The sequence below is a fragment of the Nematostella vectensis genome, chromosome 2 (genome assembly GCF_932526225.1).
Source record: "Nematostella vectensis chromosome 2, jaNemVect1.1, whole genome shotgun sequence".
In the NCBI taxonomy this organism is placed as follows: Eukaryota; Metazoa; Cnidaria; class Anthozoa; order Actiniaria; family Edwardsiidae; genus Nematostella; species Nematostella vectensis.
In genome coordinates, this window is record NC_064035.1 from 12,219,992 (window position 1) to 12,237,572 (window position 17,581).

General features: G+C 38.0%; 2 protein-coding genes and 1 long non-coding RNA gene across 3 annotated transcripts; 2 read left to right on the forward strand and 1 right to left on the reverse strand.

The window, feature by feature from the left end:
• Window positions 1-330: 330 nt before the first annotated feature.
• Window positions 331-6,698, forward strand: LOC5514086 (proteasome subunit alpha type-2). The gene is made up of 9 exons (XM_001634195.2): window positions 331-400; window positions 1,056-1,132; window positions 1,493-1,566; window positions 1,831-1,889; window positions 3,032-3,154; window positions 5,130-5,211; window positions 5,441-5,514; window positions 6,014-6,071; window positions 6,403-6,698. Exons 1-9 carry the CDS (start codon window positions 363-365, stop codon window positions 6,520-6,522), a joined length of 705 nt encoding a protein of 234 aa, XP_001634245.1. The 5' UTR covers window positions 331-362; the 3' UTR covers window positions 6,523-6,698.
• LOC116619183 lies at window positions 5,751-10,777 on the reverse strand. The gene is made up of 4 exons (XM_048723299.1): window positions 9,134-10,777; window positions 7,775-7,926; window positions 7,163-7,246; window positions 5,751-6,967 (listed from the first exon to the last, which is right to left on the reverse strand). The coding sequence occupies exons 1-4, from the start codon at window positions 9,169-9,171 to the stop codon at window positions 6,819-6,821; spliced, it is 423 nt and encodes a 140-aa protein (XP_048579256.1). The 5' UTR covers window positions 9,172-10,777; the 3' UTR covers window positions 5,751-6,818.
• Window positions 7,647-13,995, forward strand: LOC125560914. The gene is made up of 2 exons (XR_007306954.1): window positions 7,647-7,846; window positions 11,778-13,995. It is a non-coding gene; the product is annotated as an uncharacterized LOC125560914 (long non-coding RNA).
• The last annotated feature ends 3,586 nt before the right edge of the window (window positions 13,996-17,581 follow it).

Genomic DNA, 17,581 nt, shown 5'->3' on the forward strand with positions numbered 1-17,581 from the left:
TTTATCCCTTATCTTCTCAACTGATCTTCTTAGTATGAAAACTTTGTATGCCCTGTTGGCTTAAATCATTGAAATCACATTGAAAACACCTAAAAGGAAATGATAATAGGGTAAGTTTAAAGTAAAGGAAAAATATAAAATTATGTTCTGTAAATTATCCTTTCTCGACCTTTGTTGCGAGTCCAAATGCATTTCTACTGTAGTTTCAAAATGAAGAAGATTAAAAAGAAAAAGAATAGAGTCGAGTCGTGAGACAACAGACAGCCGCGAGTGGCCACCTTTGTTAAATGATGGCCGTGAAAGCCTAAGTCCAATGCTGACTAAGCCCAGCACGCATTGCATTATGGTCAGGATTTTACAATATGTCGGAAAGATACAGCTTTAGTTTGACAACTTTCAGGTAAAAAATGTTCTTTTTGATCAGTTTTTCTTAGCTTTCATCAGCTAAATTTTGTTGTGTATACTCAAGGCCAACTTTACTTCTGCTGAGAGCCTTTTTTTGCCCAAAGTTGGTTTTTATTGGGGCACATCTTCAATTTAGTTTTGCCGGCGTGGGACGTTCAAAAAAGCTTTTTTTCTATTGAAATTTGCCATAACTAGCCGCGAACATTAATTCATTTGTATCCTTTATTATTAATCTGTCCCTGTAGTGTTTGTTATGATTCTTGAAAAAGTTTTGTGTTTGTCAAGTAATTTAAAGCTGATTTAGTAGTTTATAGAAGGCAACAGTTGCATTTCTCTCATCTCAAGTTTATGCTTCTCACTTTTTGTTATTGTTATTGTTACTATATCTTATAAATATATTAGATATGTGATACTACTGTCAATTAAATAGATACAGAAAGGCACTCTTTGAATTTCAGGGTTATCTGGTATTTACTATGTACTGGGCAAATAAACATGAGGTTTAAAACATTACACTTCATGGCACATGCTGACTTTAGAGGCAATTGTTGAGTGTAAAAGCTCTGTCTATGGGGTTAGATACATTTATTGCATGGATTTTGTGGATTTATTGAAAAAAACTGGCTTATAACTTTACCTATTTCTTACAGCCCCTCAGGGAAGCTTGTCCAGATTGAATATGCCCTAGCAGCAGTTGCCGCGGGTGGGCCATCTGTTGGAATCAAAGGTAGGTATACCTACATTCAAAAAAAGAACACCAGTTTTCTTTGATCATAGCCAGATGGCACAGTAACATGCCTTAATGATAAGAGAACGATAAAAACTGTTGGAATACAATCACCTATGATCTATACCTCTGACACACTTACTGTAATTGGCAAGTGTGTTTTATAAAACAGAACATTACACAGTTATCAAAATAATAGTGAAAGATATATTAGTTTCTAGAGAAAAATAATAATAATTGGAAGAATCAAAGTCAGGCAAATAAGACTTGCTAGTTACATAGTTGGTTTGTTGTAACAGAAAAAAAAACAGTGATCTGTTTTTATTGTACTGTAGCTAATAATGCATATATTTATTTCAGCTTCTAATGGAGTTGTTTTAGCTGCTGAAAAGAAACAAAAGTCAGTACTCTATGATGACAGTACAATTTGCAAGGTATAGAACAGCATAACTCATGATACACCTGTCAATGCTCAAAGATAGTGACAAAACTATGGTAATACTATTGGTAGTGATGGTAGTTATAACAATGTTTGATAAGGATGCTCTCTATCAGTACTACGTAGGTGGTTTTCATAGGTGTTACAGTACATACAAGAAACCAGAAGTAAACATTTGCAACTTCCAATGAAAAACCCTAACTCAATCAATGAAATACAGTCGGTTTTACAACCTGTGTTGTTATGTTGTCATTATAAGGTTGAGATGGTCACCAAGAATATTGGAATGATCTACAGTGGGATGGGCCCTGATTACAGGTACAAGAAAGCATTACCAAACTTAGTACGTTATTGTTCAATTATTATTATGTTGTTAAATTTCAATTACTGCATTATTTAACATAATTCCCTTGAAATAGTTCTACAACCCAGAATTTTTTAAAACTTGGAATAAACAATATTGAAGTTTAGGGTTTTCAAAAAATGGGGGTAACCGACCTCCTTTTTCACAACAGAGGGTTGTACTTTTGACGCGTTTTTACTGATCGCGCGAGGAAAAATCACAACTCTAAATGTTCAAAAGTAGTGCCTATAGTCTTTAAAAAAATAAAATTCTGTTTGTCGAGCTGCCAAAATCCGATCCCCTAAACAATAACCCGTAGTGGCAAACGTTCAAAACAAATCACATTTTAAGAGATCGCACTAAAAGACACTGTGTTCGCCACTATTTATACGGTAAAAAGCGCCATTTTGAAGTATTTTTATGGCTTTTAATAGAAAATAAACAAATTTCTACAAGCCAATTTTTTTCTTTCAGTATATCATTTTTCTGTATATATTTAACTATTTGAGCAAATAAAAAATGGGGGTAACCGACTTTGTTTTTCTGTCAAAGCGATTTTAAGTAAAAAACACGCGCCTTTTGCTTTGTTTTCTTGTACAACTGTGGAACGCGCGCACACTTAATACTGGAAAATTCGAACAAACAACGCACGCCACTATGCGCTTAAATTTAGGGGTATGGTTGCTATTTTGGAATTGCAACCTTTTTCACAAACTTGCAATCTTCTTGGGAGCCTACCAAGTCACTAAAGTGTTAAAGTGACAATCGTGCTAAGTTGACTTCCAGCAAGCTGATGAAAACCTCAACTGACAAAAGCATCTATTAGAATCAGCGCCATATGCTCTGAATAATCAGGCACATTATCAAAAAACATCCACCAGACATACTGCTTTTACAATGTTTAAAATATTTTTGGTGTTTTCAGTTAAAAAAACACTTGAGATTTTAGTGTAATTGAAAGGAAGTCAACTGGTGCAATTGCCCCTTTGAGTGATTTATAGAATACTTTTGCTAAAATCAAAAGGCAAGGCCCTTGCCAAGTCATGGGTTACAGCAGTAATAACTGATAAAAGTTTGTTATATAAACTTAGATATATATTTTTTGTCAATTGAACAGAGTACTTGTACGGCATGCTAGAAAAATAGCTCAGCAGTACTACCTGATGTACAAAGAAAATATCCCAACCTCTCAACTCGTCCAAAGACTGGCATCCGTCATGCAGGAATACACACAATCAGGGTAATTTTGTGATCAAAACTTTACTAATTTTTAAGGGCATGATCAAATGTTTTTTACCTGGTAGTGACATTTCTGTACTTGACAGAATAGTATGGATGTACTGCCCCACACAGTCTACTTTTGTGTATTTTTTATGGGCTGCTACAGACTTAGTTTTAACACATTTAGCCTTGACAGTGTTTTTTGCTATGTTTACCTGGTGTTTTTCACAATGTGACGAGTCGTGTTGCCATCTTTTGTTGTTGTTGTGGCTGGGTACAAGCTTGGGATGAGGAGAGGGTTTGAAACAATGCCTGCTTTGAACCTAGCTTTTTCTGGTAGCTCATTACTTAGAGGGAGTTCTGGTAAAATGCTCCTTGGGTAGCTTGCGGTTGTGTGCCTAGAAGAGTCTTCCTCCTCCTCGTCTCCTACTGTAACTATAAGCCTCTCTTCTCTTGACAGCATTCTTAGTTAGTCTAAAGAACTTGTGGGTTGCTCATAAGCTTGTGCATACAGTACATACCACAGGGTTTAAAAACCCTATTTAAAGATGCATTGGTCAGGCCTTTGGCGGGCTCTCGAAATTTAGGTGAATCCGCAAAATCCCCAAAAGGCTGCGAATTCTGCATAACTTGCTAAAATGTTGAAAAAAGTCTGTGAAATCATGGGGAATTTGCCAGAAATTTTGCAAAACTCATACCATTGTACTACAATGAACATGAAGTTATAGGAGTGGTTTGTATGCAATGAAGTCCAAATCTATCAGTAAACTGCCTTCAAAACTGAAGTACACTGAATGAACTAGGCACTAAAGGTTTTCTTTAAACTTCAAAGCAAATTTTTTATACAAATTAGCGAAAACCACCAGGTTTTTTGTCATGCTAAGTAGTAATAAATTGTATTTTTTTATATGGATATATTCGGATTCTAATTATGTTTTAAACAGAATAGTAAAAGAAGTATGCTGCTATTGTCTTTGCAACCTGTTGATGTAAGTTACAAAAGTAGTGATCAATAAATTTATGTTTTTGAAAACTGTTAAATCATTTTTCAGCTGAAGTAGCTACTTTTACATTTGTAGAGCAACAGCTATCTGGTATTTGTCACTCAAAATGTTATCACATAACGTCTAATATCCTACACAATGTATATGTTAGCAAAATAGTAAAAAAAACAATGAGAAAAAGATATCTACTACAAAATCAACCACTGAGATTTTCTGCAAAATTCCCGAGAAATCTTTGATGTTTCGCGAAATCCCCGCTAAATATGACTAAAAAAACGCGAAATTTGGCGTCTTTTTCCGCGAAATATCAGAAGGCCTGATTGGTTTTAGGCAAGCAGAAACCATACTCTTTACAAAGTCCTGCTGGGACCACCAAGTCCTTTGAATCTTCAAACAAACTTTGTGTTGACGAATATGTCACTCTCTTCAAATTACTGTATTGTATGGTGATGTCACAGATACCAAACCAACAGTAGTTATTAATACTTCAATCCAGGTTTTTTTAGCTCGTTTTTGTTTGATCACCACTTTGAATGGTGCTATTGCTTGATATCATATCATAGAGTGTAACTAGTACAGTAGCTCATGCTGACCTTATTTTGATTTGCATGCCTTGGTGGTTTTGCACTCCTCTACAAATACTTTTTTTACTTTGTGATGTGTGACAAGTAGTATCATGTGTCTCACTGTGGACCTGGTATGTGCTGTTACTAGGAAAGGTATATTTTTCCAGTAAGTACTTTCCCATTTCTCCCCTTCTCCCCAGCTTGCAGGTGGCAGTCACACAAATGGCAGCTTGTTACAGGCTAAAGCACAATTTGTTAACCCATTCAAATCAAAAGTGAAAAGTCAACATGTTGTTCATTTGGCTGTTAAATCTTGTTAACCTTGTTAACAACCTTGTTTACATGACTTGATGTACACACTACATGTCATTCCTTCTGAATGTACAATGCTATAATTGTTTTTTGCTATTCCTTGTTCTTTCAGTGGTGTTCGTCCTTTTGGAGTCTCACTGCTTGTTGCTGGTTGGGATGATGACCGACCATACTTATTCCAGTGTGACCCTTCTGTAAGTAATTTCTTCCTATTTTTGGGAAGTGTAGGTACAGTACAGCCTGCAGGGAACTCAACATTTTGTGCGCGAATTTTGCGCGTTTTTTGCGTGTAGTTTGAGTGTAATTAGATTCATACACTCAAATTACACTCACCTTGAGTGGACTACATGCACCAAACTATGTGCACTAGTTTGCCTCATTAACTGCAGCTCTTGTGTACTCACATGATTATAATAATTTTAGGGCGCTTACTTTGCTTGGAAGGCTACTGCTATGGGTAAAAATTATGTCAATGGAAAGACCTTCTTAGAGAAAAGGTAGGGATTCTTGAAAAGTTGTGTGCTTTTTTCACGGACAAAACAGTTTACATTTTCAGTCACGCATGAACCCTGTGTCTTTTTCGTATTTTGGCGGATGTCAATCATGACTTTTGAATTCTTCCAATTCTGCATCTGTCACAGCTTTAGATCGATTACAACCAAAACAACATCAAAGTAGATCTCCTTCCTAGCTACTGTCACTGAGAAAATACTGATAAACACAGTTCAAATTGTTTCTTAGCTTTGTGTTTTATTGTTAATTAAGTTTGTACAAATGTTCCTACTGTATGTATATATTTAACTGAAAACAAGTGTAAACGCTTTTTTATTGCATCTCACCTGAATTTCAAAAAAAGTATGTTTGCAGCATTAGCATTGCATACAAAATACTTGTGATCTTTGTTTTACGTTTTGTTTTTCAGGGGGAAAAATAATAATTTTATTATTGGTTGGTCATCACAAATTATCTTACTGTTATTGTATTACTCCTTGCTAGATATAATGAGAGTTTAGAGCTTGAAGATGCAATACACACTGCAATTCTAACCCTAAAGGTAACTAGATAACATTATATATTGAAGGTTGTACCCATTATGAAGTAAACCAGAGTACTTACCCCAGTTATAATTATATTTTCACGTTCATAACAATTTAGCCTCGGTCAGCGATTTTTTATTTAAATGATCTATCTTTAAAGTAATGATTTGTATCATAACGTACTATTAGTAATTTTGCCCCACCTATTGTACTTGCAATTGGATGATTTGTGGTAGTTCTTCTCAGGGGAGTCAAGAAATCATTATATTAAAAAAAATACTGGGGCTATTTGGAGAAAAACTGGAGGTTCTAGTAGTAAAGTGAATTAATTATTTGAAATGCTTGTAGGAAAGTTTTGAGGGACAGATGACTGAAGATAACATCGAGCTTGGAGTGTGTAATGAGAATGGATTCCGTCGACTTACTCCACCAGAGGTGAAAGACTATCTAGCAGCCATCATCTCCTAAGCGTCTCACACACATGATGCATACATGATACTAATAGTGGAAGGTGTTTAGAAGAAAGGGCTAGGTCTAGGTTACATTGCATGCCCCAATGAGCTCAAACTAGTTGCATATGTGGCAACAACGCCACAATGTAACATTTTGTAATGCTACTGGAAGTAAAACTCTGCTTATCACGATTTGTTGTACCTGTCTCGTCAAACTACCTTCAACAAAACCAGTTATAAACAGTATGCTACAACTGCATGTTGTTCTGTTGTACACAAAAAATAAATCTCTTCTGGCTGTTAGCCTAACCTTCAACTTCTTGTTAGTTTTAATCGTGCTGTGGCTGGCCGTAGTGAACTAACGTAGTCTGCCTTCTCATAGGCTTCCACTGGGTGTTTTTCTTGGAGATCCAGCATCAAGTCGCTAACACCATCGTTACTTCCCAAGTCCTCTTTTTCGGCTAATCCCCAAAAATAAGAATCCTTTTTAGAATGATATTAAAACTAGATAAACTATATTGAAACCAGTTTAGTTATATGGAAACTGGTGTGTCTAAATGAAACCAGTTTAGTTATAATGAAAACAGCACTTAAATTGAAACCGCAACATACTTTTTAATTGCATTTTCTGGGCCTTTTAATAACCATGTAATAACCTTTTTCAAGTCTTTTCGTGATAATCCTTTTAATATACTTTTCGTTGGTCTTCTCATTGCCTCTTAATAGCCTTCTCTGTGACCCTAAGACAAAAAAGATATAACTCTGTGGGGACGTAAAACATTTTTACAGTATTGAGATAAACGCCACACTGCTTAAAAATCGACCGAGCTCGAACCCGGATCAGGTCAACTTGGTATTTCAGAGGTGTTACAACCTGGCCCTCTACATTGGGGATTGAGAATGTACCATAATTGCCAAAGGCTGTCATTATTTCTAGTGATTGGCTTTAGACCCTACGCCTGACCGGTGTTCTTGCCTGGTTTCCTGTGCTAAGAAATAAAAAATGAGGTAGCATGGGGTCTGATACGAACTCACTCATAGGAGATGTCACACCTCTTACTAAACACAGGAGACCCGGTAAGAATCTCTGCGACTATGCTGCACGCTAACTGCGGTCACACTATTATATATCTTCTCACGTACAGTGTATCGCGTGCGCGAGAGGATAAAACCGCTGCGATATCAGGTTACAAGTATCATCATAAACAAACCTGACACCCTCCATTCATTTAGGCGCTTCTAATCTATAGTTCATTAAATCTGCGCACTTGTTTTATCCGATTCCTCCGAGTCATCAGATCCGGATGATGCGCTCCCCGGCGTGCTAAGGTGGCTGGGCGGTAAGTGATGAAAGACGGGGTAGTAAGCATACGGAGAGGGCATCCCGTAGAACCTCGCGTGTGGTAAGCTCATGGAGTGCTGTACAGGACCCGAAATGATCCCAGGACCCGAAACGATCCCAGGACCCGAAATGATCCCCAAAAGTACCCCAACTGATCCTCGGACCCGAAACGATACCGAGGAGTCCCCGAAATCAATCCCAAGGAATTGCGGTAATGGACAAAGGGAAAGCAGAAGAAATACTTGCAAGTTTTGAAGCATAATAAAGGGTTAAGAGCGACTCGATTTCTAAACAACGTGACTTAAAAATATTAAATTCCAACACAATACTTCTATTTATTACATTGCCCGGCGTTAAACCCATAAACAGAGTCCAAAAGAAATACACAACTTTAAATTGCTACTGAAAGGAATACAGCATAAACATAGCACAGCTTTGCTCAGATCAACCAAACTTTTGACCTTCCATCACACTCTTAACATTTTGCGGTTCCGACACATGACTCCGACACTATAAATCTCATTTCCGGTAAACATCACCCCTAAAAATTAATATTCATCTGACAACCAAACATGTATTTCACCACGAAATCCTTGTTCACACGAGCGAATATTTACCTAACACATTTTAGGCAGCCGGTTTGGCCGAGAAGATGGAATGACAAAAGCACACTGAGTAATACACTCGAACAACCCTTCTACTATCGATGCAAAATATTAAGAGGATGTGAAAGCAATATTATGTGAGTTTTGAATTTCCTCATGTAGTCGTGCGTATACCCCGGCATGATCTCACGATATGATAGGTCTTTCATTTACCGAAAACAAACATGCCAAAAAATAACTTTAAAACATTTCGCTTCCTATGTAAAGCAGCATGTCCCATCTGTAAAGACTTTCTTTTATGGCTTGTTATGTAAAAATGATTTATCCACGCCGGGCTCCTCAAATTACTATCACATGAGTTGTTAGTTGACCCCAATTTTTGACTCAACCACTGTATTTCCCCCGCAGTCGTATATAAAAATCTTAATACTATAGTTTTAGTTAATGTAAATTTCCTTTTAATAACACAAACAAAGCTAAATGTTTCATATGTTTTTTAAAACTGAAAGCCAATCCTTACACATTCCTTTAGTTGTCCATTACTGTAATTCCTTAGGGTTCATTTCGGGGACTCTTGGGGATCGTTTCGGGTCCCGGGATCAGTTGGGGTACTTTTGGGGATCGTTTCGGGTCCTGGGATCGTTTCGGGTCCTGGGATCATTTCGGGTCCTGTACAGTGCCTCTCTGCACTGTGAAAGGGGATGTGGGACGGGCTCATCGTCCACGGAGAAGCTCGGTGGAATTTGCGGTGCTGTTACGCCTGGATGCGTAGCTTGTACCGCTTATTCTTGAACCACGTCTGAAACAGTTATTGGTTACTGATAAGAAGGAAATACTTTCTATTTTCTAAGACGCAAGTAGGTGAGGGTGAATCTTATAGCTTCTTATTGACTCACATTTTTCGGCCAAAGTTCAACAACCTAACTTAGAAGATGTTATGTGATTCAATGAGATAGTCACGTGATGTGTGACGCAGCGTATCAAGCAGTCGTGCGTGTTATATTGAAGTTATTAAACGAAAATAAGCAAATTTTTGTTCTGGAGCTCCAGTCCCAGGCAGTGTCTAAATCTATTACTACTTGCCAAGGATGTGAGGGGAAGCCTTCAAGTCCTTCTCTAGACATGTTAAACAAACCTGTATACTCCGAGGAGAAATTTCCAGCAAAAGAGCGAGTTGTTTGCAGGTTGACGCATCGAATATATGCAGATGATGAGAACGTCCCGTTCAAAACTAGCGTTTGGTAGGATATAAATTGAGTGCGGGTGATTTGAGAGTTGGCTCCATTATTCATCCTCGTATATGTTGTTTTTATTTTGCCCAAAATGCCGATGTTCGTTTCTGACATACTAATATTCTATTATCTGGCTCATACTACTCAAACTTCTATTACTCATACAACATGTTTGTAGTAGATTGCCTTTATGCTACTATAGACTTCAAACGATCTGGGACGAAACTGGTTGTATTCGTGTCATAATGTCTTTTGTAGCTTTTATCAAGACAAGTAGACCGAGATAAAAAATTAAGAAACATACAAATATATCTTAGACAAAAGATGATGTAACACTATACCTTTTTTGAAGTCCAATGGTTTTTGTTCTGGCAGATTCATTTCTGGTCAACCTCTAATGTTTACCGGGGAAAAATCGATACTAAATTCTTAAAAGGGAAAGTGCAATAAAGAAGAACCTCGAAAAGCCATACCAAGTATTAAAATGAATGACGCACTTTTGATCTTTGCATGGAAACTAAATAATCAGGGTTACTAGCAAAATTTGACAAACAAACAAGCTTTGATTTTCGTTGGTTAACATAATTAGTCGCATCGCAGGGGCATTATCCAAACTGCTTCCCAATTCAATGAACCACTCTATCGAACTCTAATTTCCACATGGTTATATAAATAAATGAACAAACAAACTAACAAACCCACACACAAATAAATGAATGAATACGTGAGTGAGTGAGCGAACTTAGCCACCAATGCTCCCCTATTATTGGTATCTAGGTTGATTTACCTTATACAGTGTCGATTGTCCAAAAATCTGGCTAAGCCCGAGCTTCTCTGGCTCAAAGACGGCCCTTGAAAATCGATGTTAGGAGAATTCTCGAGCAGAATATAGGCACTTGGTCTTGCGCCGCTAATATGCACTCGAATTCTCACAAGCAAACAGCTCGAGTAGCGCGATTGAGTAGTATAGTAGGAACCGAATTAGCCACGAACTTTCAGGGAGTACTGATTTAGCGGGGGAATTGATTATCAGCGTCAAAGCCGCATTGTCACCAGTTTACTTCCGGAGGTCCGACTGAAACCTCGACAGTTAAAAAAAATAATAATCTATTAAAATCCGAGATATTTAACAGGCCATCCGCTCTAAATTACTAATCACATCCTCAAAAAAACCTCAAATAGACACACTGCTTTCAATATTTTGAAATATTTTTTCGCGTATTGCGTTAAAAATCATCTGAGATTGTTACGTAATCGACCGGTAGTAAAACTGGTGACAATGCGGCTTTAACGGTCTTGTTTTCCTGCAAACAATAAAACTTTAGTTCTGATCCTCCAGGTTTATCTCCATGAAAAACAATGCCCACTCCTTGAAGGGTTCTGCTGTCCATGAACCTGGAAGAGTGTTGGTGATTCATTAGAAAATGATTTCTCTGTCCGATCAAAGCCAAACAAGAAAATCCCCATGAATCCATCTTTTCTAGCAAGCACGGCATTCGTTATGCCCTAATAGATTTTAGATGTCCTAGGGTATTCTCCTTATATGTTAATAGAGCTGTATTTAACCGATAAAATACATGCAACTGCCGATAAAATCCTCGTCTAGAGTGTAGCTGTGCGTCCAAAAGGTGGGACAAGCACTGCTGAAAAACTTGGATGCCGCTTACTAAGTACAGTGGTATATCACATTTACGAGCTGTAAAAACAAGGAGTGTCTGTTTTTAGTCTGTTGCCTGTAAATTCTACATTTCATACTATATTTTGGTATCCGCTTCAATCCATCGGGATAATAAATACCACAGGGAATCCCGTTATCAGGATAAAACCGAGTCAGGATAAAATACCAAGGGAAGCCCCGTTATAAGTGAGGTTTGAGTAAGAGGACTTAAGTCAGTTCACCACCGGAATCCGATGGTCGACGACCGGAGTCCATCGGAATTCGGTTGGCAGTTTTGGACATGTGTGTGGAATTGACAGGTTTTGACTCTTAGCCATGTCCTCACCCTAGGGGAGTGGGAAAAAACAGAAAAAAACAACCTGAGGGTACTGGCTAAACCCAGATTGCTTGTTGTCTAAAATGTTATGTACACAGGTCCTGACTGTCTCCTACGTCGGAAAGGCTTCTAATTGGCTTAAAAGTGACGTCATCATTTCTCGCTGGCTCGCGGGACAGTGAGCGCCAAGACTTTGCAAACCCGCTCGTATTTGAGATTCCCGGTATCCTTTACCGGTTTCGAAGGTATAAATAGCAAGCGATACATCTCGGCCTCATTTTGACCAAGTATGGCGGCTTTCCAGTGATTTCATGGCAAACGGTGAGTAAATTTCGAACTAGCGCCTGCTTACTTGCTCGTTTCTATGAGAGAACACGGAACTCACCGACCTCGACATATTTAATTCCTGCTTTTTTTAACGCCTAGAGAACCCATCTTTTGAGGAATCCCCGGAAATTTCGATGTGCTCGCAGTTTTCGGCTAATGCTCGCATGCTCGCCCATTTTTCCCGCCGTGCTCGCATTGTATTTTTCCATGTGCTAGCTGCTCGATTTATTCAACAACTAAAAATGCTCGGTCTCGCATAAAAAACGGGGTGCTCGCAAGTGCTCACCAAAGACCATTCAAAGGCCCTCATATAAGATCATGCATCCTCTAGGGGTGGCGGAGCTGGCTTTTTTAAAGGGCTCAAGAAAAAATTCAGAGAAACAAATTTGCATTGCGTATGAATAAAAAAGTTGGTACACAGAGAGGTCTGGGGGCATGCTTCTATTTTCAGGGAAAGAGTAAGACAAGACTATCGACGAAAGCATTGAAGCTAGATGCCCTTATATGGCCATCGGTTAAGATATACAGAAAATATTACCAGAAAACCATCAGAACGAGGAGCTACGCAATCCGCCCTTTCCCTTGATGCACCCTTAATTCCTTATCTTGTTGAGTTGTCATCTTATCAGTTTATATTAACTGATAAGAGTGGAGTTCTTAGACGCATTGTAGGAACAATTAGCACAAAATAACTAAACAAAAGTGTACCAGTAGCATCCTCCCCATTTTTCAATTGTTTGATTTTTGTTCATTTTAGTGAAAGTCATTGCATAATGAAAAGTCTTTTTCACATAAGAGACGGCCGGAACTCAGTGGCTATAAATTCTCGAAGGGTGCGTGGAAAAATATTGGTAGAACCAACTAAACGCTCTTTGCGTGCGTTTTTGTTTTTGCAAGAATAGAGTTTGTCTTTATCAGATTCTGCTTTTTTGATAACTGGCAGCAGAGGAAACTAAATATCTGGTGATTTGCGTGGAAAGTGTTAAAGATGTGAATAAATGGTCACAGCACTAGAACTCACTACGCGAGAGGAGCCACACGCTCCATCTAGATTTCGCTCCTAAGGCAAAATCTAGATGGCAAGCATACGAAGGGAGCCACACGGGTTAAGGCGAGTTCTAGATGGCAAGCATACGAGGGGAGCCGTACGAGTTAAGGCGAGTTCTGGATGGCAAGTATGCAAAGGGAGCCACACGGGTTAAGGCGAGTTCTAGATGGCAAGCATACGAGGGGAGCCGTACGAGTTAAGGCGAGTTCTAGATGGCAAGCATACGAGGGGAGCCGTACGAGTTAAGACGAGTTCTAGATGGCAAGTATACGAAGGGAGCCACACGAGTTAAGGCGAGTTCTAGATGGCAATCATACGAGGGGAGCCACACGGGTTAAGGCGAGTTCTAGATGGCAAGTATGCAAAGGGAGCCACACGAGTTAAGGCGAGTTCTAGATGGCAATCATACGAGGGGAGCCACACGGGTTAAGGCGAGTTCTAGATGGCAATCATACGAAGGGAGCCACACGAGTTAAGGCGAGTTCTAGATGGCAAGTATGCAAAAGGAGCCACACGAGTTAAGGCGAGTTCTAGATGGCAAGTATGCGAAGGGAGCCATATTTTAAGGGATCATTAAAGGTCCTTCTAGCAATGGTTAAACGTACCTGTATACTCCGAGAGGAAATCCCCAGCAAACGAGCGAGTTGTCCGCAGGTTGACGCATCAATATATGCAGATGATGAGAACGTCTCGTTCAAAACTTGCGTTTGGTAGGGTGTAAATCGAGTGCGGGTGATTTGAGAGTTGGCCCGATTATTCATCCTCATATTCTCTCCATATGAATTCTCGTCTTCTGTAAAGAAAAAGAAGCGATGTTTAGAGATAAGTGTAGATTCTCACTTTTGCTTTAAACTCTTAAGAACATGATTATCTATACAAGTCAATTGCTTCCATCGACTTCTCACGGTTTTGTTTTGCTGAGACGACTATAGACCACAAAATGAAATAACGAAATATTAAAAAAAATGTTGAACAGAAGATTCGTAACGTTACCTTTTTTGATGACCATTGTTTTTTGTTCTGTCAGCTCCATTCTTTGATCGACTTCTAATTTTAAAACTCGATAACAATATTTTGCGCTGTATTATCAAAAGGACAACTGCAAGTAATGGAGAACACCGAAAAGCCACCGGTTAAGGTTTGCAATGAATGACGCACTTTTGATCTTTGCATGGCAACTGAGTAATTGGAGTAACTAGCAAAACTTGGGACAAACAAACAAGCCTTGATTTTCATTGGTTAACAATTTACCTTCGTTTGAAGCCTACAATCAAATCAGTTAAGTTATATGATTTTATCGGACAAAGTATTCGAGAACCCTAAGTCAGTTTTGATGGAATTACGGTTATATAACTATGCGAGTATGGTACTAGTCACGAAAGCAATACTACCCATAGCAAATACTTGGGTTATGTCATATAGAATCACAACACAAATATTAGATATTAGATTAGATTATTAGGTATTACAAAATTTAGGCACTACCTAAAGCGTAGCCCCACACTTATTGTTCGTATCTATAAGTACAAGTGATAGCATAGTTTGATAGAGATAGATAGTTTATTTCAAAATTGTTGATTGCAGCGAAAAGGCTGAATTAAAAAATTTAACAAAAATTTAACAACAAAAAAATTAATCATCTAATACAAATAATAAGATAATATGATAATAATAAGTTAAAATAACGATAAGAATATGCTTCACAAATATAATTGTGCTTTATACAGTATACAACCTCTTTCAAATAATGTTGTATCGTAACCCGCAGTGCTTCATGAGTAGCGTATAAATGGCGGAATTGTGGATTCTTCTAGTGCAACATATTTAGAAATAGTTGTATATAGATTCCCTCAATTAAAAACACCATTCGGGCCATTTGACAATCTTTTGGAGTAGCGCATAAACAACAGAAGATACTTTTTCTTACGTTTATCTATGAATAATATTCTCGCATCATCCAAGGTTTACGAAATTGCTTGGATTTCTAAAATACCAAAATGCTAGGTTTGAGCAATCCTCGTGATCAGCAAAACTTTTAATTTTTTTCATTCATTCATTAATTTGTTTGTTTGTTTATTTATTTAAAAATGAATGCACGAACTTGAGAACATTCAAAGCTATATTGTTTGTTTATTGGTCTCTTTCAAGGGTGTAAAACATGGCTGTTAAAATTTTAACAAGTTTTTGCTTTTTAATTACCAATCACATTTGCTGAATTATATTTGGCTTTCGAAAAAGTAAGTTTACTTTGTAAGCTACTTTGAATTATTCTTCGTGGGATGAATGCACCAAGATTAAACTGAAGGTTATGGTGTCGAAATTATTTTTCGAATGTAAGTACTTATTTACTACAATCAGACTTCTCTTTCGCACCCTAGGACTTGCTTACAAGACTGAACTCACATGAAATCCTTACGATAAAATACACTGATAGTGCTGTGAAGCTTTTTTAGCAAACGTATGATGGAAATTAAAAATTTACTTTTGCGCCTTTTTAAATTTTCTCTCAATCAGAGAAGCGAAGGGCACAGACATCATACGGTCAAAACAAAGACATCCCATCGTGACCATGAGAACGTATATACACTCTTTTTATTATAAGAACCTTTTTTTATAAGAACGTCCAGGCTGAGATCTCACCAAATTTTAAGAACAAGCTAAGAACATGCCAAGGCTCATAGGGCAGCAACATATTGCTTTTTTAGGCTTATATGTTCTAAAATGCAGTTAATTAACTTGTGTTCCATTGAGTGGTTTCAAAATTACGTGCAACAAAATGTAATTGTTAAAGTGTAATAGTCAAGCCAGAACAAAAGGAAACAAATACATTACAATGTATTAGTACTAAATAAACTAAATAGTATTTCACGGGTTTGAGCAATCCTCGTGATCAGCAAAACTTTTGAATTTTGTGTTATTTATACTATGTATATAGAAAATATTTGACAAAAATTTAAATGCACGAACTTGAGAACATTCAAAGCTATATTGTTTGTTTATTGGTCTCTTTCATTGGTGTAAAACATGGCTGTTAAAATTTTAATAAGTTTTTGCTATTTAATCACCAATCACATTTGCTGAATTAAATTTGGCTTTCGAAAAAGTAAGTTAAATTTGTAAGCTACTTTGAATGTATTAGTACTAAATAAACTAAATAGTATTTCACGGGTTTTTTGAAACTACTCTAATATATATAAAACCTTAAATATTACATTGCTTTTTATCATTTGTGCAATTCTCCTCCTAATAATTCATTGGGTACTATATTTTATAAGCACTAAAATTTAAGAGCATCGTTGAGAACATCAACTGAAAATTTGACGTTCCAATGAAAAAAAAAAGTGTAGCTTACCACTTTCTCTGACTATGGGGCCCCGCAAAAACACACCAGAAAACTGAAACATGCGTTAAGATCGATTTAGAGTAATCGCGCGACTCTGAACATAGTTGGTATGGAAAACTACTGACCCTCTACTAACTATGAATAATGAGTTGAGTGATATACCCTTGTGTAAATTCTTATAATCTTTCATTTATAGCAATCTAGCCAAAAGAAAGTATAGACAACTTTTCTAAATAAGGATGGAAGAACGACAAACCGAACCAACGTTTTGATTTAAAAAAAAAAAAACAGACCTTTCTTAATAACCGACTCGGTATCAAGAGCTGATGCCCTGTGTGTTTTATATTTCTATTTTTACATTTAATATCCATTTTATAGCTTTGAATGCTGTCGTCGTGAAATTTGCAGTCTGCTAATACACGAGCAGCTTTGAATGCGGCAAATCACCGCAGCTAGCCTGGCGACACTTTCTATTGCGAAAATGCCAAGTGCGGTGCAAACAGCGTCAACATCGGCCAGCATTGCTGGCACCACTATACTCGGTTAACTACAAACGAAATGTTGGCGAGCAACTACACAGCACCTCCCAACATGGGGCGTAAACAGCACCTCCCAACATGGGGCGTAAACAGCACCTCACAACATGGTGTAAACAGCACCACACAACATGGGGTGTAAACAGCACCTCACAACATGGGGTGTAAACAGCATCTCACAACATGGGGTGTAAACAGCACCTCACAACATGGAGTGTAAACAGCACCTCACAACATGGAGTGTAAACAGCACCACACAACATGGAGTGTAAACAGCACCACACAACATGGAGTGTAAACAGCACCACACAACATGGGGTGTAAACAGCACCTCACAACATCGGGTGTAAACAGCACCTCACAACATGGGGTGTAAACAGCACCTCACAACATGGGGTGTAAACAGCACCACACAACATGGGGTGTAAACAGCACCACACAACATGGAGTGTAAACAGCACCACACAACATGGGGTGAAAACAGCACCACACAACATGAGGTGTAAACAGCACCACACAACATGGGGTGTAAACAGCACCACACAACATGGGGTGTAAACAGCACCTCCCATCATGGGGTGTAAACAGCACCTCACAACATGGGGTGTAAACAGCACCTCACAACATGGGGTGTAAACAGCACCTCAC

What these genes read in the sequence shown, in the direction of transcription:
- LOC5514086 (XM_001634195.2), top strand. Translation starts at nt 363, where the DNA reads ATGTCGGAAAGATACAGCTTTAGTTTGACAACTTTCAG. An exon ending in ATGACAGTACAATTTGCAAG is followed by an intron (nt 1,567 to 1,830) that starts GTATAGAACAGC and finishes TGTCATTATAAG; the next exon opens with GTTGAGATGGTCACCAAGAA. An exon ending in CAGGAATACACACAATCAGG is followed by an intron (nt 3,155 to 5,129) that starts GTAATTTTGTGA and finishes TTGTTCTTTCAG; the next exon opens with TGGTGTTCGTCCTTTTGGAG.
- LOC116619183 (XM_048723299.1), bottom strand. Translation starts at nt 9,171, where the DNA reads ATGAGCCCGTCCCACATCCCCTTTCACAGTGCAGAGAG. An exon ending in CCCTTTCACAGTGCAGAGAG is followed by an intron (nt 7,927 to 9,133) that starts GCACTGTACAGG and finishes GGGTCCTGTACA; the next exon opens with GCACTCCATGAGCTTACCAC. An exon ending in GGAGGAATCGGATAAAACAA is followed by an intron (nt 7,247 to 7,774) that starts GTGCGCAGATTT and finishes TTTTTGTCTTAG; the next exon opens with GGTCACAGAGAAGGCTATTA.